This window comes from Brettanomyces nanus, chromosome 4, assembly GCF_011074865.1.
Source record: "Brettanomyces nanus chromosome 4, complete sequence".
Taxonomy (NCBI): domain Eukaryota; kingdom Fungi; phylum Ascomycota; class Pichiomycetes; order Pichiales; family Pichiaceae; genus Brettanomyces; species Brettanomyces nanus.
The window spans coordinates 2,750,694-2,776,582 of record NC_052377.1 but is presented as its reverse complement, the minus strand read 5'-3'; the positions used below and the strand labels follow the sequence as shown (position 1 = coordinate 2,776,582).

Genomic DNA, 25,889 nt, shown 5'->3' with positions numbered 1-25,889 from the left:
CTGTTTCTTGATCTTCATCTGTGCCTTCCTTCTTCAACCTCAATGTCGTCGCTCTATCAGCTAGATGATGACACAAAGTCGCTTCTCACACTAGATAATTTTCTGAAGGATCTTAGTGTGACTGAATTTGTGGATCGTCTCGCCAAGCAAAATGTTCAATATAAATCAAAGTTCAACAATGGTGTCGAGTATATTGATCCTAAACCTTATATTCGAACGTTCGAACTCGTCCAAAAAGAGTTAAACAACTTAAGTAGAGAATGCGTTACCAAAAAAACCCGATTGGAGCAGCAGGCACATGCTAAGTCGGTGAAGCACTATGAAAACGTGCTACATCTCAACTCAAAAGCTGCCGAGCTGAATGAGAGATACAATAAGTTGACCACTGGGGTGTCCAAACTATACGGCAGTGATATCAATCCATTGGGCGAGAAATTGACTGAGGCTAATAGTCTTAAAGAGCACTCTTTTGAACTCATTTTTCTTACTAAATGCTATAACGAATTCTATACTAAGGGACAACCTCCCGAGGAGATTCTGAAATACAAGCCTCAAGATATGGAACGCATTGCTAAAGTATTCAATCAGCTCTTGTCACTATCTTCGAAGCTTTCTGGAGATGAAAATGGTCTTCCACGTACTAAGAAAGCTCACGAGCTCATTCAGCAGTACGCTGATATGTTCGAGAAGGATCAATTGGAGAACTTCAACAAATATTACAAGCAAAAGGATATTGAAAAATCACAGCAGATTGCCAGAGTGCTGTTTACGTTCAATGGAGGTGCAAATATTGTGGAGGGCTTTTTTGGAAATCACCCCGTTTTCAGTAAACTATTCGCTGAAAAGCAGTCTTCACTTGACAAAGACTACTGGATAGGTTTAGGAAACCCAGACGAGACATCGTATGCTCTCGATACTGATACGAATACTCTGCTTACCTCAATAAGTGAAACTTTTGCTTCAGAACTGGATTCAATCACCGAGATTTTCCAGACAAATAGTGGCACCGTTCTAGAATCACTTATTTCCAAGTTGTTTGGACAGATAATAAACGCTAGAGTCAATTACCTAGTAAAAATGGCCTCTTCATATTCCAAATTGGCCCTTGTACGTGTTCTTCATCTCGCAGCTACCGAGACATATCGTTTGTCTCTAAGTAAGATGGCTAGTGCTCTCGAAAATCGTAACCTCCAACTTTCTGGAGTATTGGAGAAGGCTTACAATGATATTTTTGCTCCGTACTTGAAAAATGACTCTCAGTTCAAGATTGACAAAAGTAATCTTGAGGAGTTGTTGGACTCTTTAATAACGCAGCTCGACGGCCAAGTTGATAAAGCTGTTCAGAAGCACATCCTCGGTGACAAAATCAGCTCCTTCAAATATGAGCATTCCTCAACTCACGATTCATCCAACACCGCTTCTGCTTCAAATTCAGCTCCTGAGGCTCCTGAGGCCGACGATGAAACGGGCTCTGGCCTATTTAAAGAGAAGTTTATCGGCGCCAAAAGGTTTATTCCACATTCGAAGCGTTTTAGAAGATTCACGTCTATTTCCAGTTTCATCAAAAACTCTGAGAGAAATTCTACTTGGAGGGAAAGGCTCAAGAGGTCAGCCATTGGTTCTGGACATTTAGGTTTTCATTCGTCTTCGGTGTCAGTGATTGCTTCTTCGGCTACTGCTTCTGTTTCTGTGAAGAACGAGAACTTGCCTCCGCTTATAGTGACAGAGAAGATTCTTAGTTATGTTGTTGAATCGTTAAAAAGATCCATTGAACTTGTTCCAAGCAAAATAAATGAATATTCAATGGAGATCTTTGAGATTATGATGTTTAAGATTGGTCCTTCGTACATATTTGCCGAGATGGAGGCTTTATATTTCAATAGTGTGTTTCTACAGGGTCAGAAACTCAACTCGTTTTTCAGTTCGCCTTCCTACAACCTTGATCTCTCGTTTTTGCAGCAGCTTAACGTGATCTTCTTTCAGTTGTATCTTCTTTCTATCGTGGTAAAGAAGTCATTCTATCCTCTTCTGCTAACTAATTCTGTGAAGGTGCATCTCGTGGGTATATTCAATGGCTTTCTTCAAGACATGGAGATTGGTCTTAATATAACCATAGCGGATTTGATTGATTTGATCACTGCAAATGTGAAGAGCATTCTAAATGGTCAAAACATCGAGGATTTTAATCCACGCGCTCAGAATATTACTATCGATAAGACTGAAACTTGTGATAAGCTCACACAATTTATGGACTATACGCTGAGAGAGGTTCATGCCAATATGTCGTCGAATCCTTCCCTAGAATTTGAAATGGTGAAAAGGATTTCCAACTCATTCCTAGAGATCTTGATTGATCATTTCAGGAATTTTAAAGTTAACTCGACAGGTTCTTTGATTGTTACCCAGGATGCGATTCACTACATTTCTGTATTTGATAACTACGATTTTGAGGAACTCAAAAGAAAGAAGGATTTTGCAATAAGGGGCGTTACAACGGTAATAGAGACAGCTGAAGATGTCTCCAGCATCAAGGCAAACTTTTTGATTTTGAAGGAACTCACAAATCTATTTTCGTGTCAGCCAGAGCTTCTTAAAGATTTGTGTAACGAAGGAAGACTCACCTACTTAAAGAGAAACGTTCTCAGGGAGTATATTAGAAATAGGATCGATTTTCAGGAGTCTTTCCTAGATGGCATATAAGTTATAATTATATTATATGCTCTAAACATTAAACATATTTACTTAGCAAATCGCAGAGTTGCATGAGCTCTTTTTCATTCGTTGACTGGTTCAGTAAAAGATCGAGGTTCTCTATATCCAGGTCTCCATCCTCGACTCTTTTAGGGCTGCTTTTGAATTCTTTGGCTACATTAGAGGATTCCTGATATTTGATAAGTGCCTTTTCGGGAAGAGAATAAATATCTCTCAAACTGTCGCCCAAATAGCAGAGTATCAATAAGGCTTTCGCTAAAGACCCGAGTTTAAGTGCCATCTTCCTTCCGATATCATCGTTGCATTCATCTACTGCCTCCAGTATATCAGGAATCTCAGAAGATATCACCCGATTACACTCATTCATGACTAGAAGAATTTCTTCTTGTGTCTTGTATGATAATTCATAAAGGTTGAAGGCCATAAAAATCACGTAATCCCTAACAAACAAGCAAGTCTCCACATTGGACTTTTCTATCAAATGGTCTACATTAACCACTTTAAACGTACCTACAAGATACTTCAAAAACTTGATACGCTTTCTTCCAGAATTTGCAGTATCGACAATTTTCAGTATATTTCGGATCAGCACCTTATCCTTGATCATATCTTTTAAAGGCATGAACTTTCGCTTATATCTGACTGCCAATTTTAGTGCCCTCGGATAGGCACCCTCGATGAGGGATTCATGTCTTTCAAAAAGAGACCGGTGCACTTGCGATGCCACATGACGAATATATTGGTATGGAGAGGCCTCTAAAGCAACCACAGTGGGAAAGCAAAGCTTGGGGTTAGCATATCCAAGTCTTACCACAAGTCTAACATATCGCGTGGCCTTCAATGTGAAATCTTGGTCTGTATCAATTGAACCTTGAAGTATTGGCTTTAAATATCGTTGCACCAAAGAAGCACAAATGCTGTCATTAATGTACTCTGCAGATTCGCCGTGGAATGCAGCTACATCAAGGGTCTTTTTCTTTGAATGTTTGGCATCCAATCCATTTCTTTCTACGACGTTTTTCTCTTCTTCCTCTAGGAAAAATGAGATCCCATCCACGATGATTCCCCGTAGTTCCAAGTTCTCGGGAAGCTTTGAAAATATGTCGTCCATGATAGCAAGTACGGAAATGCTCATAAATAATTCTGGATGCGAGACGCAAATTCCCACAAGATTCCTGATAGCCGGCTTCTGCAACTCCTTGTTGTTTTCATCGCAGAACACAAGTATGTGCCTGACGAGCAACGAAGTCACAGACTCATTGTCCTTCATACCGAGTCGAGAATGCAGAAACAACTGCTGATAACTTTCTAAGTTGCAGTACCTACCAAAGCTGCCAATCAAATACAAAAGCCTATGCAACTTCCTTGCATCTACCGATTTACCCATAGACAGTCTCATCAGCCTCAACGACGAAATGCAAGCTCTTGTCACGATCTCAATAGTCCGAGAGCGAGTAGAGAGTGACCAAAGGCATGGCATAGCTTCGTCAAGTTCGCGTGAATTGAACCTAGTAAGCCGCGTTAAAATTGACTCCTGGCACTCGCTGATAAATCGTGAGTTTAAGTTCGTCATGCGAGGGAGCGCTAGATGAAATATCTGCAAAGTATGGTAGCATAAGGAGTTACCAGTGGACAATTCGTCAGTTAAATAAGGTTGAAGGGCAAGTAACTGGTCCTGATGAATAAAGGAACTATCACATCCAATAATAATAGCAAGAAATCCCATGATATCTCCAACTTTTCGCTTCATGCCATCATCTTCCATCATAATAATAGCATCTTCAGTCGCATATTCAAGGATGTATTCCACCATAAGAGAAATTGCCTTGAGCAATTGATCATCGATCCCTTCATTAAGATCGTTTCTCATTAGGACTTTCTCTTTTAAAAGCCGCTCAAAGTACGTCCAGTTACGATCCCCTTCATTAAACACCTGGACAATGACCGCCACTGTAGACAGAACTTCATCCTTCAAAGAAATACCGGTATCCTCTAATGACTGCCCGTATAAATCGTTAATAGACACAAACCAGGAATCTAATAGAGACTTGCAAGCCTGGAACGTAATAGTATCTTCTTCATCGTCTAGTCTTTTCAACAACTGCTCGCTAATCTTGGCCCGAATTTCCACTTTGTGGGTGCTTCTATAAATGTACGAGCAAAGAGAAATAGCCTTCCGTCTCACAGAGACACTTGTATCACTTACTTTTTCAGAGATCATGCTATAAAAGAGAGGAATCATTTCAACATGAGAGTTGAGAAATTTCGAGAGAAGATCAAGAATGGCATCGCAGACAGATGCATGGGATTCTTTGAGTCTTGTTGCTAAAATACGCCTAACAGTGGGCATTTTCAAGATAGAGGGGTCATTGCTTACCAACAATGACAAGTTTTTAATTGCAACAGATTGCGACTTGATCTTCTTGTTCGACAAATTCCTAGTGATGAGGGAAATAAAAGGGTCATACTGATCAATCAAGTTGCCCGTAAGAAGAATTTCATGATACGAAGAAAGAATATTCGAAGAAGAATTGCTGTTAAGCACTGTCAGGTTATCGTTGAGGACTTGAATAAGAGATTTAGAAGCGTTCTCAAGCTTCTTTACAAGTGGCAAAGGGGCAGTGTTGTCGCCCGTCTTAGAGGCTCCCTTGATCGTTTTGCGAAGTCTTGATAGATACTTCATGTATAGATAGGAAAAGGAATTATCCTCAATGGCAGCCACATTCTCTCTCAAGTAGTATAAAACCTGAAGATGATCCGAATGAATCAAGGCAAAATCACGACTCAATGAATGTGTCCGTTGCTCTTTCAAGCGCATCAAGCTGGATCCAATAATACCAGAGATTTCAAAGGCAAACGATTGCAGAGATGATTGATATCCATCCTCCGAGTAGCAAACATGAAGTAGCATTATCATCATCGAGCAAAGAATTGCTTCGCACCCAGGATACTCAGGATAATTTAGCATGTTCAGAAGGTCATGAACTAAATTTTCAAACACCTTCCGGACATTCTGGTTAAATGAGAGTGACATTCTGGTAGCCATAGCGGCAGCAATCTCGTTGGCCACCCCATCTGCATGTTTTGATCTCTGCTCCAAATAGCTATAAAAATCATTAGTCATCTGCTGAACAACTTCCTTCTGAGATTTTCTGGACGAAACTTTCGATCCTGTCATCCTCCAATAAGTCTCATCAAATGAATAATCCATACAGTCAGTATTTTGAACCAAACGAACCAATAATATACTGATTAATTGAACATTGATGCCTCTAGAAAGCCTAAATTGTCTGCTACGTGCTTTCAAATGAGAAACACTATCAAAGTTGGCAAAAATCTCGCTGACAATGAACTGGGACTGCTCCGGATATTGCTTAGCAATAGTGAGAAGAAGGCTAGAGCCAGCTACACGGAGCTTCTCTAGATTCACAGCTAAGGCTGTATCATCATACTTAGGGGTATCGGCAAAGATGAACGCAAAGGCAAAGTACTCAAGTCTGGTAATCAACGAGTCATTGACTCTAGTTCCCAGTAAGAACTTCACGATCATATTAAGAAGTTCCGAAAGATCATGAAGAGATTTGATGACGCCTGGATGAACAGAAGTGGTAGAAGAAGAATAAAGTGGTAAGACAGAATCTTGAAGGTCATGAATGAGAGTGAAAACACTCGTTAAAAATGTCTCCTTATACATACGCTTCTCTCCAATGCTGCTAGTAAGTAACATAAGCAAGACTGTTGCACTTTCCATGGAAATATGTGCTAGTTGAGCTGTAAGAGAACTCTGAGACTTCCAGTTGACAACGGAATTAATAGAATCAAGAGTACTTTGAGCTTCATGTTCAAGCGCAAGCAAGTTTTCGACGTCCAATCGACAAACAGCATCGCTGTGCCACAATCTGGAGATATTTTCTCGTATTTGATGCCAAAAGGACAATTTCAAAAGTGATATCTCGTCACCATTTGGTCGTGTAAATGTCTTGCGTAAGTCAGCATCAGGACTCAGTTCGTCCAGAAGTGTATTCACCTTCTTTTCAGCATAGTCAACCAGCTCAGAGCTATTAGACATCGCCGGAGCAGGACTTGATCCATCACTTTTGATCTCTTCTAGCTTTGTACGTTTATTATAATCAAACGTTGACTCCGAATTAGACCTTTTGTGTCCTGGATCACCGCTTTCCAGTCGTATCAGTCCTTCTTCAAGTTCTCGCACCTCCTCGCTATCAATATTTCCAATCAGTTTGATCCTTTTCACTTTAATTGGAGGCTTTATGTAATCTTTCTTTGACACCTGAGGCAATAATTCAAGTAATGAACGTTCAAATGAGTTCAATAGAGATACAGAATCATCATCTGTAATGGGCTTATTCCCCTTGCCCAACTTCATAGCTGGTTTTTTGAACTTCACATACTGTAAATCATCAGATTCAAAGCCAAAGTCATCGGGAATTGCAGTCAGTTCTTCTCCATCCTCTTCCTCAATCGCTGTTATCTTCTCATATGGGAAACTTTCACTGAATGGGGCACTAAATGATATAACTGCCTGCTTAGGAGGAAGGTATTCTATTGGATGGTACGAAAGTGAAGCCGAAAATGGTAAGTCAAACAAATTATTGGCATTATCTTGCATATGGACGAAGGATTATGCAAACGACAGACTGATCTAAGACACAAAGGCTTTTCTTAGTCCTTCAGATCTGACTGGAGGGAGGAGCCCTTTAAGCCTTTTTTTTCCCTTCATATCGAATTTCGCGTTTTCTCTTTATTTTTTTTTTTTGATTCATATACATCCGTACATTAGATGCATAGGTATAGAGACAAGATCGACTTATCTTACGCAGCTGCTTATCCGACGAAGCTGTTTATCCGGCTTAGCTGCTCCTCTTTTTCATCGATCGCAATGACGACCCAAATATTTTCTGACACTGCCCTATCGACCTCAGATATAGAAAACCTCACAAATGAAAACGAAAGTAGAGAGTTGAAATGGCTCATTAGCTCCATAATAAAGCCTCAACTACCCGAAATAAGAGAGGGTCTCAGCTCGTGCTTAAGACAGGTTTCCGAAGATAACGAAGAAATCTTCAAACTTCCTCTTTCTTCTCATAAATCCGAGATGCTCAAGGGAACAGTAAGTCGGCAGAATTTCAAGATCGTCGGTCTTCACGTATCTATCAAGGCCAAGAATTTCAATGGTGGTAAGTCATATGATTTGACACTCAAACCTGGAGTCGATAACTTTATTATAATACGACAGCTCCTCGATTGTCACGATTACATATACAATGCGGTACATACGATAGACAAAATTGCTGATGCAGATAAATTGGACTCGATGGTATTTGTGAAATACATCGAGCAACTATACAGGCATATCAGCTCGGCTAAAAAAGCCCTCTATTTGCCCAATCCTGCCTACATTTTTCCCGAATACAGAAATTGCGCTTCTAGTTTCGAGCCTGAGATGCCAGAACAGATTAGTTTGGACTTCTTTGTCAACAACAGCGAGCTTACCATTGACTTTCAAAACCTTAAAAGAGTCGCCAGAAAACCGTGGTGTACTATAATCGACAAAGCTGGTAGAATATCGTTTGTAGATCACGTGCGAGACAAAATATCCAAAGATAGAGCTCGTTCTATTCATCAAATCATAGTTGATGAGTATCAGAAACTGCTCAGATGGAAGAAAGCCATTCCTGCTGATAATGACGTTAACGAGGAAGAGACTACCAGCACTATCGGTATGGCTCTCAAGTCTATTTTTGTCTCCAGCGGAGATCCATCACTTTCCACGTTGCTTAAAAGCGCCAGCAAGTACTTGGAGCAGTGTATTACCTACATGGACAACACTAACAAACCTTATGTGGTGAATATCCTTGATAAGTGCGAAATGATCACTTCCGATCCTATCTTATTGTCACTTAGTATCAAACTGGATAGTCTAGAGAGGGCCGTACACCGTATTGCGGAAAATTTGAAAAATCTGACGCTTTAATAATTATTCTGAACCATAATCAATAACTCATTCTACACTATTGACTTCATCCCTTCATTTCGTGAATTTATCTCTCGATTCAATTTGAGAGCTACATGTCTCTTCATCTTTGCAACCTTTGGGTCATAGACCCTAGAACAGTGTCAAAGATTTGTTTCATGCCAGGGTCTTCTACATAATTCACTCTGCAGATCGGTTCGATGGCATCGACAACAAATTCAATACAACTTTTTATGATCAGCTATGATCAGGCAATTTAAAAAAAAACTGACAGCTGATTAACCCCAAATCCAACTAGTTAAGGTCCAGTGAGCTAAGTAGATACGCCTAGCCTAATCAAGCAGTATTCAGTGGTGTAGAGATGTGCTATTATAGTAGAGTTCTCCCCTCCACTATTGGATGGGTTTATTATCGCTGAATCCGCGCATCTCTCATGGTTGCTGTCTGATGTTTCCATGTCGCTTAAATTGAAGTCTCACGCCACACATGGTCCAACTACGGTAAAAATGCTGTGTGGAATCATCCTTCAGATGATGTGCCTGTTCTGCGAAACTAAAATTGGGCATCATCAAAAATACGTAAACTTTGATGCCTTTCTGCTATGTAGCTATGTAGTTAGAATATATATGGGTTAATCATCATATTTAGGCCCCCTTTGGTTAAAGAAATCAATGCTTGTATTGCCTCCTTTTAAATTGCCCAATTGCTTTACACTTGTCACATAGTATTCTAGTTGTTTTGCCTTTTATGAGCCATTAGCTTCGACTTGGGGCATCTCCTCATGCTATAATTAACTGGCTACCCCAACTATTCCCCTGCGCTATTCTCAGAGACGGATGGCTCCATTACTTATTCAAAATTTTCTTTTTTTGATTCCTTTGTTTTTCAAAAAAGACCAATGCTATGTATGTCCTTGTTACCAATTACCAACATCCTCAACTATAAGCTTTTTATTTTGTTGAACCGTTTGTATTCATGGTATGTAACATCTCAATTGATGTAGATTAATGATGCCCGACTCCTAAAAATAACTGGTGTATTAAAGTATAATGCCATTGAAGTCAATTGCTGTATTCGAACCCAACCTTCATGACTAGCCGCACTTACTTCAAGAATCACCTCTTTTGCCTGAAATCACCTACTTGGTTTGTCCAATCTAGTTTACATCCCTGTGCATCTCCCCAATCTTCCAGCTAATTCTAGTGCAGGGTCGCGCGCCTTCAAAGATCTGCAAAAGAAACAAATTTATGCAACCTTCCTTGCTTTATTATTCTTTGATCAGAGTACTTCATTGGTTGATGTTAATGTATGGAATATATGCACTAATCTTCCAGACTATTTAATTATTGCAAACGAGGCAACTTCAATAGAAAAAGAAACGTGAGCAATTGTCTTGTTATAGATATTGATCCGTTTACAAGGTACCTGCCAGGTAACCAAAACGTATATAAAAGCATAGTTCCTTGAATATCTATTCTCTCAATTAGCCTAATCAGAAATATTGCAGTTTTTTTGTTGTCTTCTTTATTTACATTTCATTCAAATCTATTTTCAGACAATCCTTCTTTTCTGAGAAAAGAATTACTACTATTCCTTACCCTTTACATTTTCTCCTTTTTCTATCTTAGGTATACAATGTTTTCGGGACACAATTTCAAAACTTCCGATCTCCCTGTGACTTGTCCGATTTCGTACGGTTCTTCTGCTACAGCATATCGAGGCTATCAATATCCTTCTACTGATTACTTGTTGAATGATGCTTTACCAATTAGATCACAGCAGAAGCATGCACAATACAGGACTGTTAATGCTCGGGAATTACCCTCCTCTACAGAAACTCTACCTGCTCACACTAACTACAATACTGTGCTGGCTTCAGAAGCTGTCTCCTCATCAGCATCTTCTACCTCGAAAGCCACAACCAATATGCTGTCTACTTCCTCTTCTCCTACGTCTGTCCCTGGAAATTGGAGTCCAAGTGGTGGTGCCTATACCTTATCAAAACTTGGTGGGAACTATACGATGGCAAGCACACCAAATGCAATAAATCTCAACGAAACAGAGCCCATAGAATACGTTCCTGTCACCTCTTCTTCTTCAGCAGCTTCTGTACTTAGAAACCCGAACTATTACTTAGCAGGCCAGGGGCTCGTTAAAAACAGAATGTATTATAATATGAGGAATAATTCATATGAAATTATGAATCAGTACAAAGCACAGTCAGGCCTAGGGTCTGGCCTTCTTATGCCCAGCAGAGAAGAGCCTGAAGAGCCTTCCTTCGTTGCTCCCAACCCCATTAGGAACAACAAAGGAAAAATTAAGCGTTCCAGAGGAGGTTGTCTCACCTGCAGGCAAAGAAAGAAAAGATGTTGCGAGACCAAGCCTGTCTGCGCAGAATGTAAAAGGTTATCTATCCGCTGCAGATGGCCGGTTCCTGGAACAGAGAGAAAAAATAGATCTAAGAACAATCACATCTTTAAGGATGAGATAAAGCATGATGTTTATGGTGTCATTAAGATACTAAGAGGTGTGGTCGATTACAAGGTTGAGGATTAATCACTATCTAATCCTGAAGTTTATGGTGCATAGTTTAGTATTCTCAACCTGTTATCATGAAAATGTGAGCTTTGCTTTATTTTGCTTTCTCTCTGCTACCGCTACCTTCCTTTTTGTCCTGTATATGATATTACGATGCTACATAATCTTCTATTTTAATTGCTTTTAATTGTATTTGTTGTTCCAGTTTCGTAAATCAATTGCTTGTTTGTTTCCCTTGATTGATTCCCTAAAGGAAAAAAAAATGTCTACAGGCAGAAAGTTATCATTAGAAAGCATCTTTGTTGATGTTGATGTTGATGAGAACCATGAATACTACTCTCTTTGAAATTGCTTTTAGGTATATGTAATAAATAATATGAAGGAGAACGATGTCTTTCGACTCTGCTATCTTTATGCACAATAGCAACGGATTCGGTTTGTTAATTACCGATGGCCTATCTCGATCTCCTACCTTCCCCCCTCCCCTCCTTCCCCAAAGGGATCAAAAATCTGCCCCAAGTTTTTCCACGTATTCCTATATGCACGTCCTTAAAATACGGATTTTTTCGTGCCTAGCAAACATGTTCCATGCATACATTTCAAAAAAAGTAGTTCTTCCACGACCGCGTATTTTCTAATCGATGTCAGAAGACAAAGTTTCAATACGAAAGTGCAGGCGTTCTGCAGCCGTACAGAGCCCTCTTTGCAAGCATTCGTTGGGATGTGAACGAATTTTTTGTGGTCTAGTAAGCATTCTGCCAGTTATTACTGTTGTTGCTGAATGATGAACTCATGAGGAGAATTTATGTCATTTTCAGGTACTGCCACGCGGATATGAAAGCCAACTTTGAGTAAGGAGTTGGTGCTGCCTTCTACAGGTAATTGAACTTTTTTTCAGGTCTTGTAAAATTTACGGCACAATAGTACTTGAACTTCATTCGGACTTAGGCGCATGTGCATATATATACAGACTGTCTTCGAAGTCATTTATTGGCTAATCTTAGTAAATATGTGTAGAGAATACAGTTCATTTCAGGTAAACAATAGGCTAACTACAGAAGTTGTAAAAAATTATGTTGTCATTTTCAGAAATTAGCCGAGGAACAGAATGTTAAAGCTTTTTTGACAGAAAACTGATTGACCTGACCTTCATTATGTTAGCATCTTTACAAGTCTTTGGACTGGTTGATTCAACCTGAGAAATGACTATTTAAATAAAGGTATTAGAACTCCATTTGTGCTTAGAAGTATCTAAGGATCAATCTTTGGTGAAACGAGAATTCAAACTCAATGGGTCAAGAGTTTTAAAATACTTTACTTCTTTGTAGTTTCTGAACTATTTATTAGCTGATAAAAGCCAAATTATAAGTCGGGCCACAATTTTGCAAGTCATACATCTCAATTAAATTGGTCGCTTGTTTTGTTTGAAATGTAAAGAATAAAATTAATATTAATTCAGTTTTCAATCGTTTGTGCTTTCTATGGAGCACTGTGCACCAAATTCCAGATAGCAACCCCTAAGCATTTCATTGTTGATCCCATATAAACAACCGTACAATATGTAGTAATCTTTGATAATTTTCTCTATTCCATCCTGGATGAGTGGAATGTTGTAAAAGTTTCTCATAAAAGCCTTCTCATTCATTTTTTCTCTGTTGGCAGCAGACATCAAGATTTTTTCCAGTAGTTTGTTGTATACTGTTCTCACAGATTTAGCGTTCTCGCGACCAAAACTTGCTTTGGATATCTGATCTATGAGATCGAAGATAGTGTCTGAGTCTATGTTCATCTCAATGATTCTCTCAATCTCCTTCAAGTCTAACCCGTCCTTTTTCAGAGAGATTAGTCTGTCCTTAGAATTCTGCTTAATCAGTTTCAGTATTTCGAACTTAAAGAAGTAACCTAATGAGCCATTTTGATTACTCTGCTCAAAATATCTTTTCATAAAAGAGTCCAGATCACGAATAAGTGCCACAAAATTGACCAGACAATTTTGTTTTCCTTGCAATATATTTGTTCCCACAATTGATTGCTGTGACAAATATGTCATAAGAAGAATAGAAAACGACTGCACAGCGGTCAGACTTTTAATCCTGTTGTGAATGCCTTTCAGTTGAATGCAAAAGACTTCGGCAGGCTCTGGAATTTCAAGCTCGTCAAATTGTGAGGAGCAAAGCATTCGGATAAAAAGCCGGTTGAAGTACTCATACACAGCACTATCGATATCGGATTCCTCTCTCTTAAATGGTTGCCGAAGCATCCTTCCAAAAAGGATAGGCATTCTAATATCAAGACTAGACGCATTTTCCTCATATTCCGTCGATAGTTCTTCGAATTCTAACACGTTTCGTCCCACAACATTTAAGCAGTCAATCATACTTTGATTAACTGTGATGATCAGAGAGTCACGAATGAATTCTATGAAAGATTTAATGAAATCAACATTAATCAGTTCGTGGTTTGACATTTGAAGTAGCCGATCGCATTCTTTTTGCAAGAAGTCTGGAACCTCTACTTTGAATATGGCAAAGACAGCGCTAAAATAATCTCTTAATGAAAGATCACCGTGTTCCAATTTGGATAAAGATACAATAGGGTCACTTAAAATAGCTATTAGGTCTTTGTCCTTTGTACGCTTTGGTAAAGAGAGAAATACTTTACCACTATCGCTCTGGATGACAATTTTCATCGTTTGCATACACTTTTCGACCATTAACACCACATCAACCATCATCTGGTCGACATATTCCAAATATGAGATCTGTTCAATGGCTTCAACAGCTCCTTCAGTAAAGGTCTTTAAATTAAGCCAGTGTCTAAGTTCTTCCACATTAGGTCGAAACTTGGAGTTCAAATAACTAAGAAAGTCTGGAAAACCCAGCTGCCAATTTTCCGAAGTGGATGAAATTATGTGATCATTTCTTCTGGCTTTCTTTGACTGTCGCATGTAGCCGGGGCTATTTCTAGATTTTCTTCCTGCTTTAAGAAATGCGAAGGTTGGCTGCTCGTTCTCAATGCTAGCCAGATATTCCAAATATACTTTCATGACACATTTTCTCCATTCAAGAAGTGAAAATGTTGGTGGGACCACCGAATCATGAATTCCAAGAGTTGAAGAGGTCACCGGAAAAACTATCGATGATACAGATTTGAAGCTATTATCATAGCTGGAGCTGGGATTGCTTATCGTTGAATCCTTGCTGCCAGTTAATGGATTATCGTCAGCCAACGAAGAGCCACTCATGACCTCTCTCTGATACTCGGCGTAAAGCGTGTTCTCAAGTCTCAAGATCTCTTTGAAATCATTCACATTGGCCAATTCAGATCTAAGCTTGTCCAATCGTTGATTGTTTTTCTTGATCGTATGATTAAAGGCAGATCTAGTCTCGTTGGATTCTGCCAAAACAGTGGGATCATCCTCTAATTTTGCCATGGAATCCATATACTGCAAGTTATTCTGTGCCTTCTTGATGATCTCCATAAAGGAGCAGATGTCTCTGATCAAATGTATGTGTTTGAAAACACGAAAGCAGTTAAGGTAGACTGTTTCAAATTCTCTGATAAACCTCTGATTGGATTCTGTGAAGATTTGTGGGTTCTGCGTAGTCACAATAGCACTGAAAAGGGTCCAAAGTTGTAGCGTACTTTCAAAAAGTTTCTTCATCAAGAATTCAAAGTAGTAGTTGTCAAGGAATCGTCTCTTCATACCAGGAAAATCCCTGCAGAGAGTTCCAAAAACCTCATCATGATAGACATTTGCGAGTCTAATCAGGTATCCTGGTACCACGCCGGTGTGTGAATGGTGGTTCTCCTCTACAAGAAAAATAATTCCACTAAGAAACATCCTAGCCAAAAAAGTGGATGAATGGTGGATAATCTCACTAGTGTTCGAGGCTTGTTCCTTTTTCAAAAAGTTGAAATAGCAACTCACAGCCTTCATTATCTCCACACATAAAGTTAGCTCATATGCAGAACTCATGCTTATCTTCATGTACGTATTCACAAACCTACCAAATATTGATATACGGCCCAATCTCAAGCGTAGATCAGAGAACGATGTCCCGTTATCAATTAAGACGTTGTTTTTGAAGTCCAGAATTTCGGGTGTAATATCTCGCAGTTCCCGTAAGAATGTAGTCAGGGCAGAACGAGATATAGGAGGTTCGGCACGGTCGTCCACGTCCCTGGGGGAGACGTAAGACGCAGAAGAATCTGATAACATGTTCATTTTGATGCAATTAATAGTTTCTGAAGCCCTTCTTCTTTTGTGGAAAAGGTGTCTTTTATGAGCTTCAATTGCCCTGTTCTGTCTTGCCTGTCTTCGGGCATGTCTTTCCTCATGAAGCTTCGTCTTTTTTGATACATGGTCAAAAATCTCCCTAGAATGTATGGCAAGTCTTTCTACCACAGAATCGTAAAAAGCATCACGGCGGCTCAAATGCTCCTTGATATCCTCCTCTACAGAAAAAAAATCTGAATCGTCGGATGCAGCGGGTCCTGAGGTATCAGCTGAGTCAGACCTCTTCCTAGGACTGAACTTTCCCAAAGGAGTAAGTCTCTGTACGACATGCTTAGGAGGTGACAACTGTTCGGAAGATTCTTTTGGAGCTTCGGTGAAATTCGGAGGAGTGGATGGCTGATCAGAAAGCACCGGCGAGAGTAAAGCAGATGAGTCACGTGTCTCAGGAGCAGCAATTGAACTAGCAGACGGTGGTGATGATTGCGTCCGATGAGACACGTCTCTACCCTGAGGGGATCCAACCCGTTGAAACATAGGGTCATCCTTGTCCAAAGGATGTGAATGGTTCATTAGCAGTGAAATGGAAGGAAGAAAAGAAAAAAGGTGTTGCAGAGAAATGGGCAGATAGAAAAGGCAAAGATAGAGATGAGGCGGCTGATATTTTTTTTTCTCCCTCTTGTTGCGATAAGGTGATCGTGTGGCTGTGCACAGAAAGGTTAGAGGAAAGAAGAAATCTCAGAAATCTCAGATATTTTCAAGGCCTAACAAGATTTGAAGACTAAAAAGTTTGTGATTTCTGAAGCAGCTAGTAGAAAGAAGATATGGCTATTGGTCAGTGATCAATATATGATATAGATCTCTCTTTTTAGATAAGCAAGAGAATAAGTTGAAAGTTGAGGCGAGCTACAGTGCTTGTGGCTGTGCAAAGTGATTTTAATTTTAATTTTAATTTATTTAGGAATATGTGACAGCATCTCTCTAGAAATCATCTACCGTGGTCGATACTACCTAACCTTAACGAGATTCAGGCTGCATCATTGATAGAAATATTACCGCTATACTACTAATACTGCAGTCGCCCACCCCTGAGACTTTAAAATTACTTCACGAAACAATCGAAATACCCGCCATGCCTTGTCTTTTCCATCCGGCAGATAGAAGAAGTATTTATTTTAATAAGCAGATTTCTGCATGCATGGAATTCGATTGGCACGTCAAAAATTTAAAGAAAAAAGAAACAAAAAATAAGTCGTTCCGAAAGAAATAGTGAGACTAATGTGGGTCGTTGTTTGTGGCTGATGTAGTAGTAACGTGAGCAGTCAAAAAGAAAATAATTCGGTGCTTGTTTCTCTTCAAAATTGCTAGCGAAGATGCCGACTGTGCCTAGATCCTCAACGTTTGCATCCGAATGTGTGTGGGTTTTATGTATCATTTGACGTCCACCCTTAAAGCCAAACAAAATTGTGTATCTTCTTCTACTCAACGAGAAGCTGTCAACAGTTCATTCTGCATCTGTAGCATCTACCCAGTAGTACTCAATTGATTTTCTGAACAATGAATACTGCTGCGTTCATACCTCTCAAGCTTCTATGTATGTAGGATTACAACTCTTTTGGTTATTAATTTTTTTCCTCTTTTTTCTTTCTTCTTTTCTTTTTTTTACTGTTTTTTTTATGCACGCGATTCTGAGATGACATTTTAGCATCATTTTTTCTCCCCACACATAATATAGACAGGTTCCACTTGAAACGATAAAAGAGGATTTTGAAGTATTTTGGCGGATTCGCATTCTTGCCTTTTCTTCATAGTCTCTTCTTTTCACTCTCTGTGGTTTCTAAAATGCAGATAGATGCACCTACAAGAAAGCCCAAGACCTATATACTACCGACGTTAGAGGATCTTGTGGCTATGTCGTATCCTGAGTATGTGGTGAGTAAGGTACCTTTGGAAAGTCTTACTTTGAAAGAAGGCTCTTTCAGTGCTCGGTATACGGATTTGAGGCATGAGCGATTCTTTACGCCAGAGAGATTCCGCTCTTTTATTCGACAGGCTCAGTGTTCTGAGAACTTGGAGTTCCTTATTGACATTCATATGTACGAGAAGCTATGGAACAAGACGTTCCATAAAAGAGTGAGCATACTTTCATGCAACTGGATTAGAGTGATCCCCGATGGAGTGGATGTTACTACTGTGAGAAGAGAGGGCAGTAACAGGCACAAGAAATCCCGGGGGCGAAGTCGTGATGCAGTCAACACTGCTGCTGCTGCTGCGGATTGTGCAACGCCCATTGTTCTTACTACAGGCGTGTCTACGCCGCTAGTTAATACGCTTAACGAATCTCTCAAGAACCTTGACCTCAATGATGTTAGCTCGATTGTTGATGTGACGAAGCATGGAGTTTATGTGAATAATAGTTTAAGCACGGTCAGACGGTCTGATACCGAGGCACATATAATTGGCCGATCAAGGAGCAATGGGAGCAGTAGTAATACTGTTAACAAGTCATTAGCTGAATTATGGTCTAACTTAATATGCACATACTTCAAAACTGACTCCATACAAGAACTCAATCTCCCAAACGAAGTGGTTCGCTCGGTAATGAGTGAGGATTCAAAGAGGCGAGATCACGAGCCCAAAGTGCTTGTCAAATCTAAGAAACTTATCCTTTCATTACTTAGGCAGAATGTTTATTGGAAGTTCATAAGAAGTGCGGAAGACGAAATCCAGAGGGAAAGTTCTGGAGATCAAAATCGTGCTTTTTCTGCAAACCAGAAAAGACGCGGTCCCGCTGGAGTCACATTTAATGGTACAGACGAGGGTGTGATGAGTCCAGATGCTAAAGTCCGTAGAGCATCATCTGGATCTACAGGATTGTTGCGGTTTTATACAGCTCGCCATGCAACTGAAGTGAGTACTTCCCCAACAAAAGTATATAGAGCAGACATTTATCCAGATAATGATTTGGAGCCATCGTTCTCTTCTTCTCCGGACTCAGTTTTATCACCTATTTCTTCTCCTCTATCATCCCCAGAATCTTATCATTCAAAGGCATCGTCAGTATTTGCTCTCATGCCAAGATTACTGCATAGAAAGTCGCATTATAAAAAGGAAGAGAAATCAATTGGAGATGGAACCAGCTCGACCAGCTCGGAAGCTCGGCCTAACTCTCCTATCAGGTTCAACCCTATAAAAGGTCAACTTTCGCGATCATCCTCGTCGTCAACAGACCAGCAGTCTAGATCATCTAGATCATCGAAGTCATCCGCTATCTCCAAACACAAGTTTCTACGGTACTTCAAAGATGAGAGATCAAGTCTCTGACAGGCTTCTGCTAATCCGGCTAGCTCATTCAAATAATAATTACTATAAATGGTGGATCGTTCCACCCCGCTATACCCGATACTAATGTAGACTAAGGGCACTTTTTCGTACTAAGTGCATATAATTCTCCTTAGGAACAAGTGCAGCTAAAACGATAATTCTAAAAGCCCTCAGTAATTCTGAATTCCCGTTTGACCTCCTCGCGAGGCTCGCGAGGCTTTTAAGCGTGGCTTTTGAGCGTGGACTTCTCGCTTACAACTAAGTTGCTTTCTTCCTTCGTCTTTTCTTTCAAATTACAAAGTACCAGACTTATTGCTAAAATGGCGACGGTAAGTATGAATTTTTATTTGAAGAAGGCTTAGGCGATAATCAGTGATTGAGTTTATTGGGATATCGAGAAAGGAGGATGGGGGAATCTCTCGAACCCTTTAGCAATCGTTGCTAAATACACACAGCGTATAACTCCGTTTCAATTTGTCCGCTCTGAATTGCCTGCTCAAAGAGTTTCTACTAACACCATGTTATTTCTAGGCCTCATTTACCGAATCAAACAGCTCAACACCAACTCTCAATGTAGCCGGTACAGTTTCCCCCTCTGTCAGCAAGTCACTTCTTGAAAAGCTCAAGAAGAAAGAGGCTGCCAAGAGAAAGCCACATCCAGCTGCTTTCAGAGGTTGGAAAGAGGTGTCGGGTTTTCAGGATGGCGATCAATTGACCAAGACCGATGAAATTATGGACTTACTCACACGTTCAACGTTCATGGAGCAGTATTTGCCTGAGTATTTGTACGGTGACTGGTACCACATCTCGGGTTGCTTGATTCTTGGATCATTTTTGTCCTGGTTGTTTGGTCATTTTGGTCTCTTCTTGGGACCGGTCTTTTTGGTTTCTCTACCCGTTGCCCTATATTACAGAACTAGCATTCGAAAGTATCGTCAGACTATTCGTATGGAAGCCCAGCGTGAGTTTTCTGTTGGTGCTATTGAGGATGATTTTGAGTCCCTCGATTGGCTGAACGTCTTTATACAGAAACTGTGGCCTTCGGTCGAGCCGTACATCTCTGAGCAAGTCTGTACTCAGGGCAATGCTATTTTGGCAGATTTACCATTGCCCGCATTTATCAAACAAATATGGATTTCCACTTTCACCGTCGGCTCTAAGCCTCCAAGGGTCGATAAGGTAAGAACTCTAGATAGAACTGCAGATGATGTGACTGTCATGGATTGGTGGGTCTCTTTTATACCCAATGTCAGAGAAGATTTGACTGAAAAGCAGCTTAAGAGTCGGGCTAATCAGCAGGTTATAGTTAAAGCTAAGTTGTTTGGTCTTACGCTTCCTGTCAACGTCTCGAATCTGACTTTCAGGGCAAAAATTCGTGTCAGGTTGCGTATGATGACTAACTTCCCCCATATTCAAACCGTTAATGTGTCTTTGATGGAACCTCCTTACTTTGACGCCATTTCCAAGCCCATTGGTGGTCAATCTATTTTCTCCCCGGAAATATTTACTATTCCTGGCTTGTACATGTTCATCAACGAAATGGTTCTCAAGTTTGCAGGTCCTTTGTTTTTCAGTCCCCTATCTTTCCAAGTTAACTTGGAGCAGATGTTAGCCGGTAATGGACTCCGGGGAGCATTGGGTATTCTTGAATTAAATATTAAGAATGCCAAAGGTCTTGAAGGTGCAGATAATTACCACAACACCATCGACCCTTACTTCACCTTTGGCTTTGGTGGTAAAGTTCTTGCTAAGAGCAAGGTTGTTAACGATACCACCGATCCGGTCTATAACGAGAAAGTCGATGTCATACTCAGTAGTTCCACTGAGCCATTGGCCGTTATTTTGTACGATGAAAATGAATCCGATGGAAGAAAGGACAAGTTTATGGGTGCTACATTGTACGATTTGGAGGATATCATGAATGAAGGTGAAATTGAGGACCTAACTTTGCCTATTCTACGTAACAACAGACCTGCTGGTGAAATCACTTTTAGCTTGAAATTGATGAAGTCTCTTCAGGGTTCTAAGTTACCAGATGGCTCTTTCTCACCTCCTCCTGATTTGAATACTGGTGTCTTGAATTTGAAGTTACTAGGAGCCAGAAACTACAGCGAGGATGAAAAGAAGCCAGGTTCTATTTTGGCTGAGGTCTATGTTGATAAAAAGAAGCGTTTGACGTCTAGCGTCGTCAAGAAGTCCAAAAGTGCCTCCTGGAACCTCGACTTTGAGGATATTGTCACCGATAGAGCTCACTGTAATGTGAGAGTTGTTTTCAGAGATCCTGCCAACAAAACTAAATCTGTTGGCTCCACTACATTACGGCTTACTGATATAATTGATGGAACTTATGTGGGCAACGATTGGTTCTCACTAAACAGGGGTAGGGGAGAGGTCAAGCTTTCCTGCGAATGGAATTCGGTTCGTATGAGTGGAGTTCCTGGTTCCATTGGCTACACGGAACCTATTGGTGTTGTTAGGGTGTTTATTTCCAGAGGTGAAGATTTGCTTAATTTGGAGAAGTTTGGTACCATTGATCCATATGTTCGTGTCATGGTGAATGGTGTTCAGCGTGGTAGAACCCTTACCATGGACTCTACAACGGACCCGGTGTTTTCTCAATCCATCTACGTTCCAGTGACCTCTCCTAATCAAAGAGTGGTTATCGAGGCCATGGATGTTGAGAGGACTACTCAGGATAGAACTCTTGGTTCGTTCCAGGTTCGCCTCGACAAGTTTATTGATTACAATGATAAAGGAGAGCCAGTTGAGACCATTGGTGACATTAAAAAGGGTGTGTTGGTCCATTCCAGAAAAGGTCCGAAGGGAAATGTTGAGTACTCGATGTCTTTCTTTCCGTGTAAGTCGGTTAGAACTCCAAATGAAGTGAAGGAGCTTAAGGAGAAGGCGTTTTTAATCCAAAAGGTGATTGATGAGAAGAAGGAAAAGGAAGAAGATACTGAAGCCGAAGAAGATGAGCTTCAAGAACTTCAAGATGCTAAGCCTCAGAGCGAACTTACTCTTGAGCGACTTGATAACTATGATACTGGTATCCTAGTCCTGAGTGTCCTTGAAGGTCAGTTCCCCACGGAGGGCTACTTGCAGGTTTTCTTTGATATGCAGGGCTATCCTTCATTTGAATCTCACCTTGTTAGCTCAAGGCGTAATCGTATCTCAATGACCGGGGATGCATTAATCAAAGAACTTTGTAAGTACTCCACAATTACTTTCAAGTTTTCCAAAAGAAAAGGTGACAATATCAAGAAGGATTCGATTTCGGAGGTTACGATTCCTACCCTAAAGTTTTTGAAGAGTTGTTACGATAAGGTTTCAGTGATGAAGATTGGAAATGATTCGTGCAAGATTAAAGTGACGGCCAGATTCATTCCCGTAGATATGAGTTCTTTGCCTTCGGCAGACTCCATCGGAAATTCCGGTATGCTTCACTTGAGGCTCTTGCGCGCCGAAGGACTTCCTTCAGCCGATAAAAACGGAAAATCGGATCCGTTTGTTCGTTTGTATCTTAATGGGGAAGAGTTCTTTAAGAGTAAGACAAAGAAGAAGACGTTGAACCCTGAATGGAATGAAGATGTTGATATCAATATTGACAACCGTGCTGCTTCTGTGATGCGGATTAAAGTGAGTGATTGGGACTTTGGCGTAGAACAAGATGACGAACTTGGTGACTACAAGTTTCCTTTGTCGGATCTAAATCCATTTGCATCCGATTGGCAGGATCTTCAATTCTCTCTTGCTGACCCCGATAACAACTCTGCAGGTGAAATCTATCTACAGGCTCTTTACAAGTCAGAATATCACACTGTTTTGAGTGCCGAGAAGGCACTTCCAAATGTGGGTAACTTGGCAGTAGATGGTGCGGGTAAGGTGCTCGGTACTGGTGTCGAAGGGGCGGGTAAGGTGTTGAGTACTGGTGCTAGTGTCGTTGGCGCCGCTGGTAAGGTCTTGGGTAGTGCAGGTGGACTCTTCAGAAAGAAGAAATAGTCAATTCACTGTTAGTTATTTGTATTCTAAAAAAGTTATCACACTCTAATTTGTTTCCTCTCGTATCATGGCAGCACCAACCACACATATTGATGTCACCTTCATAGCAGCACTTCTCAAAGTACTGATAAGTAGCGAAGGTTTCTGACTTTGTAACTACAGTAATTCCGACTGGCTTATCTTCAATCTTTGGGCGTCTTTTTTGATCAAAATGGAAGGGGGGTGTGGAAGGAACGCAATAAGTATTTTCATTGCCGTATTGTGTGCCAGCACAGGATATCTGGCAAGTACACTGCTACTTTGGATATATCTGCAAGTTAACCTCTTGCTCAAATGAGTCTATTATCTGAGTTAAGTTAATGTTAACATCCGCAGTGTCTATTTTTCACGCTCACATCTATTTATTTAATGATTACAATTGTAGGGTGGGTGAGACTTAAAAACACTCAAGATACTTGCAGGGGAGCGTGGCCGAGAGGTCTATGGCGTCGAGATCAGAGGAGAGGTCGATCGGCTTGCTGATCGACCTATCTTTAATGCTAGTTAAGTTCCTCGCGAACCTAACAAAAAGCTTGAGTTACTCGATTTTCTCTATGAGATTTCCTGGGTTCGAACCCCAGCGCTCCCATGCATTTTATTCAACTTTTTGGGAAGGTTTAGTTGTTATCTTCTCTCTGCAGGAGACCAGAATTGTTATCTATAGGAATTTGTTTACACTTCATTTCATTCATTCAATTAGGAGATGGCTTCGTTCTTTTTGTATGCCGTTTCTTTCTCCGAGACTGAACCTCAATGTTTGCAGTAAGTCCATTGTCATATAGTCCCTGATAAAACTTCATTGCTGCAAAGTCCCGAATTCTGCGCTTGTACTCTTCAATGCCTGAAAAGTAATTTTCTGGCTGAACTTTGTAGTGTTTCTTTTCGTTCAAATCACTGGCATATTCTCCTCTCCAATGTGCATAGCACCCTGATAGTTTGTTAAATAGCGCAAGAGTAACCAAATTTTCTGGAATATCACTGCCTTCGTTTTCTTCTCTAATTCTTTTCACCCTTCTATCGATCTGATCGAAGTATTCTGAGATATTTGTGACGTTACCTCCCAATGATAGGCCCTCAAATCGTTTCAAGAAGAAATTATCTGACGTAACACCGATGAACGGAGAAGGTGCATCTACAAAAAAATCTCTGTATTTGTCCATAAAGTCGTTCACAGCCACGATACTTTCTTCATCCTTCCATTCATAGAGGACATCTGTAGGAATATCCTTTTCAATTCCGTCGGGTATATCATCATCCGAAAGATCATCCAGCTTGTTCTTGAATCGTTCATTCAACTTCTGCGGCTGGTATTTATCTAATATATAGTGTATTTCTCCCGGACTTGAAGTGTTGAATGACTGGAGCCACTCGTTATAGTTTTCTTTGCATTCTTCTAAAATCATTTCAAAGGTTTCCTTTAGCGTCACAATGATCTTCTTATTTTCCATTGACCCCTGCTTCACTTTTAAAAGCATGTTCAAGCAAGACGACTGTATCTGCTTCTTGGAGTCGGGATATCCTTCCTTGACTAGCCTTTTCGATAATTCCACCATGAAATCATACAACCGACTAGAAACCCAGTGATCTCGAATTAACTTGCGTACTTTCAGGTCAAAAATGTCGCTCAATTCAATTTCGTATCTCAAGAGATCATCAACTTTTTCTATTACTGGATCCGGGTCTAATGGTAACTCTGGATCACTGGTAAACTGCTTCAACCAGTATTGAAGACTTGTTGTACTGTTATCTTCATTTCCTCGAGAAGAATTAATACTAGCAAAGTAATCCACCAAGTTTTGGGGCCAACTTAGACCATCCCATTTCCTAATAAATTCACAAGGAGGATGATTTTTAGGATCCAATTGAAATGTACGTATCTTACCCTTCAATTGCTGCGTCACCTTAGCCTTATATTTTATCAACTCGGCCTCACACTCTTTACCAAAACTGGCAAATTCCTCACCCTCAAGGTCTTCCCCAGTCCGAAGATGTTTAATAAATCGATCAGATTGAGATGACATTCTACCAATATCTTGGATGCAGTCGAGGGCAGCATCCACCCCCTTAGAGCAAACGTGCTTGATCTTTACAAGTCGGCGCCTCTTTTTGTATATCTCTACCAAATTTCTGGAGACAGGATATGAATACATGAGTGAATCAAGCTGAGACAAACAACTGTCGGTGAAAGCACATGTCCTACTTTCAAATTGTGACCACATCATAACTCGGGCAGCCGATGTATCGCCTTCCATCATGATCGATGCAAACTTATGTAGGAATAACTCGGCGAGATCCGATTTCACGAATTCAGCCGTATCATCAAGTATATCCAGCTCCTCTGCCTCAGAATTTACGATTTCTCTTCCGTTGTCTGCCCGATTACCTAAGACTTCCTTCATAAGAAGAGCCAAGACAAACCCGGCTCTTACTGTGCAGTCATTCCTCACGTCATCCTCTTTGAACTCGGCAAGATCCACAACGTCAATATGCTCAAGAAAATAGTCACACGTCTCTCTCGGATACTGAAGTCCGTTCCAATTCTCAAGAAATTCCTCTGGAATATCCTGATATCTAAGTCCTTTATCGGGAAGCCACAAACCAGTTCTATGTCTTGGCTGATCCGGGTTTGGATGCCATTCTTTCGATTTCATCAGTCTCTCAGTAAAATCTTCAGCATTCGGATCAACTGAATATAAGATCCGCGTGACTACATCTAGCTTACTCATGTTAGACGTTAATGCTGAAATCCAGTTTGAGCTTGTCTTCAACGAGATCTTTGGGATAGAGAGACAGATCTCATTTATATTTGAGAAAGATGACAATTTAGCTGCGATCTGCGATGTATACTCTATATCTGCCCTTTCTCTATGTAAAGCTTCTGCTTTTTTTCTTAGTACCGTTATACAGTCCCGAAGAAAGAACGCAATGACAGTCATCTGCTGCTGGCATCGCTCAAAATTTTTCACTTGTACTTCACTTTCCACGATGCTGGACCATATTCGAGTGAATTTCTCTCGACAATGCCTAATAGAATCCTTGTTCGAC

At 40.4% G+C, this 25,889-nt stretch overlaps 7 protein-coding genes across 7 annotated transcripts; 4 read left to right on the top strand and 3 right to left on the bottom strand.

Moving 5' to 3' along the window:
• Positions 1 to 42: 42 nt before the first annotated feature.
• Positions 43 to 2,700, top strand: FOA43_004559 (uncharacterized protein; the record flags this gene model as incomplete). The annotated part of the gene is made up of 1 exon (XM_038924791.1): positions 43 to 2,700. One exon carries the CDS (start codon positions 43 to 45, stop codon positions 2,698 to 2,700), a length of 2,658 nt encoding a protein of 885 aa, XP_038780719.1.
• Positions 2,701 to 2,728: 28 nt separating this feature from the next.
• FOA43_004558 (uncharacterized protein) lies at positions 2,729 to 7,342 on the bottom strand (the record flags this gene model as incomplete). Its single annotated transcript, XM_038924790.1, has 1 exon — positions 2,729 to 7,342. One exon carries the CDS (start codon positions 7,340 to 7,342, stop codon positions 2,729 to 2,731), a length of 4,614 nt encoding a protein of 1,537 aa, XP_038780718.1.
• A 270-nt stretch (positions 7,343 to 7,612) lies between these two features.
• On the top strand, positions 7,613 to 8,707 carry FOA43_004557 (uncharacterized protein; the record flags this gene model as incomplete). The annotated part of the gene is made up of 1 exon (XM_038924789.1): positions 7,613 to 8,707. One exon carries the CDS (start codon positions 7,613 to 7,615, stop codon positions 8,705 to 8,707), a length of 1,095 nt encoding a protein of 364 aa, XP_038780717.1.
• Positions 8,708 to 12,707: 4,000 nt separating this feature from the next.
• Positions 12,708 to 16,055, bottom strand: FOA43_004556 (uncharacterized protein; the record flags this gene model as incomplete). The annotated part of the gene is made up of 1 exon (XM_038924788.1): positions 12,708 to 16,055. The coding sequence occupies one exon, from the start codon at positions 16,053 to 16,055 to the stop codon at positions 12,708 to 12,710; it is 3,348 nt and encodes a 1,115-aa protein (XP_038780716.1).
• Positions 16,056 to 17,074: 1,019 nt separating this feature from the next.
• FOA43_004555 (uncharacterized protein) lies at positions 17,075 to 18,806 on the top strand (the record flags this gene model as incomplete). Its single annotated transcript, XM_038924787.1, has 2 exons — positions 17,075 to 17,080; positions 17,331 to 18,806. The coding sequence occupies 2 exons, from the start codon at positions 17,075 to 17,077 to the stop codon at positions 18,804 to 18,806; spliced, it is 1,482 nt and encodes a 493-aa protein (XP_038780715.1).
• Positions 18,807 to 19,126: 320 nt separating this feature from the next.
• On the top strand, positions 19,127 to 22,805 carry FOA43_004554 (uncharacterized protein; the record flags this gene model as incomplete). The annotated part of the gene is made up of 2 exons (XM_038924786.1): positions 19,127 to 19,135; positions 19,338 to 22,805. 2 exons carry the CDS (start codon positions 19,127 to 19,129, stop codon positions 22,803 to 22,805), a joined length of 3,477 nt encoding a protein of 1,158 aa, XP_038780714.1.
• Positions 22,806 to 23,536: 731 nt separating this feature from the next.
• On the bottom strand, positions 23,537 to 25,570 carry FOA43_004553 (uncharacterized protein; the record flags this gene model as incomplete). The annotated part of the gene is made up of 1 exon (XM_038924785.1): positions 23,537 to 25,570. One exon carries the CDS (start codon positions 25,568 to 25,570, stop codon positions 23,537 to 23,539), a length of 2,034 nt encoding a protein of 677 aa, XP_038780713.1.
• Between the last annotated feature and the right edge of the window lie 319 nt (positions 25,571 to 25,889).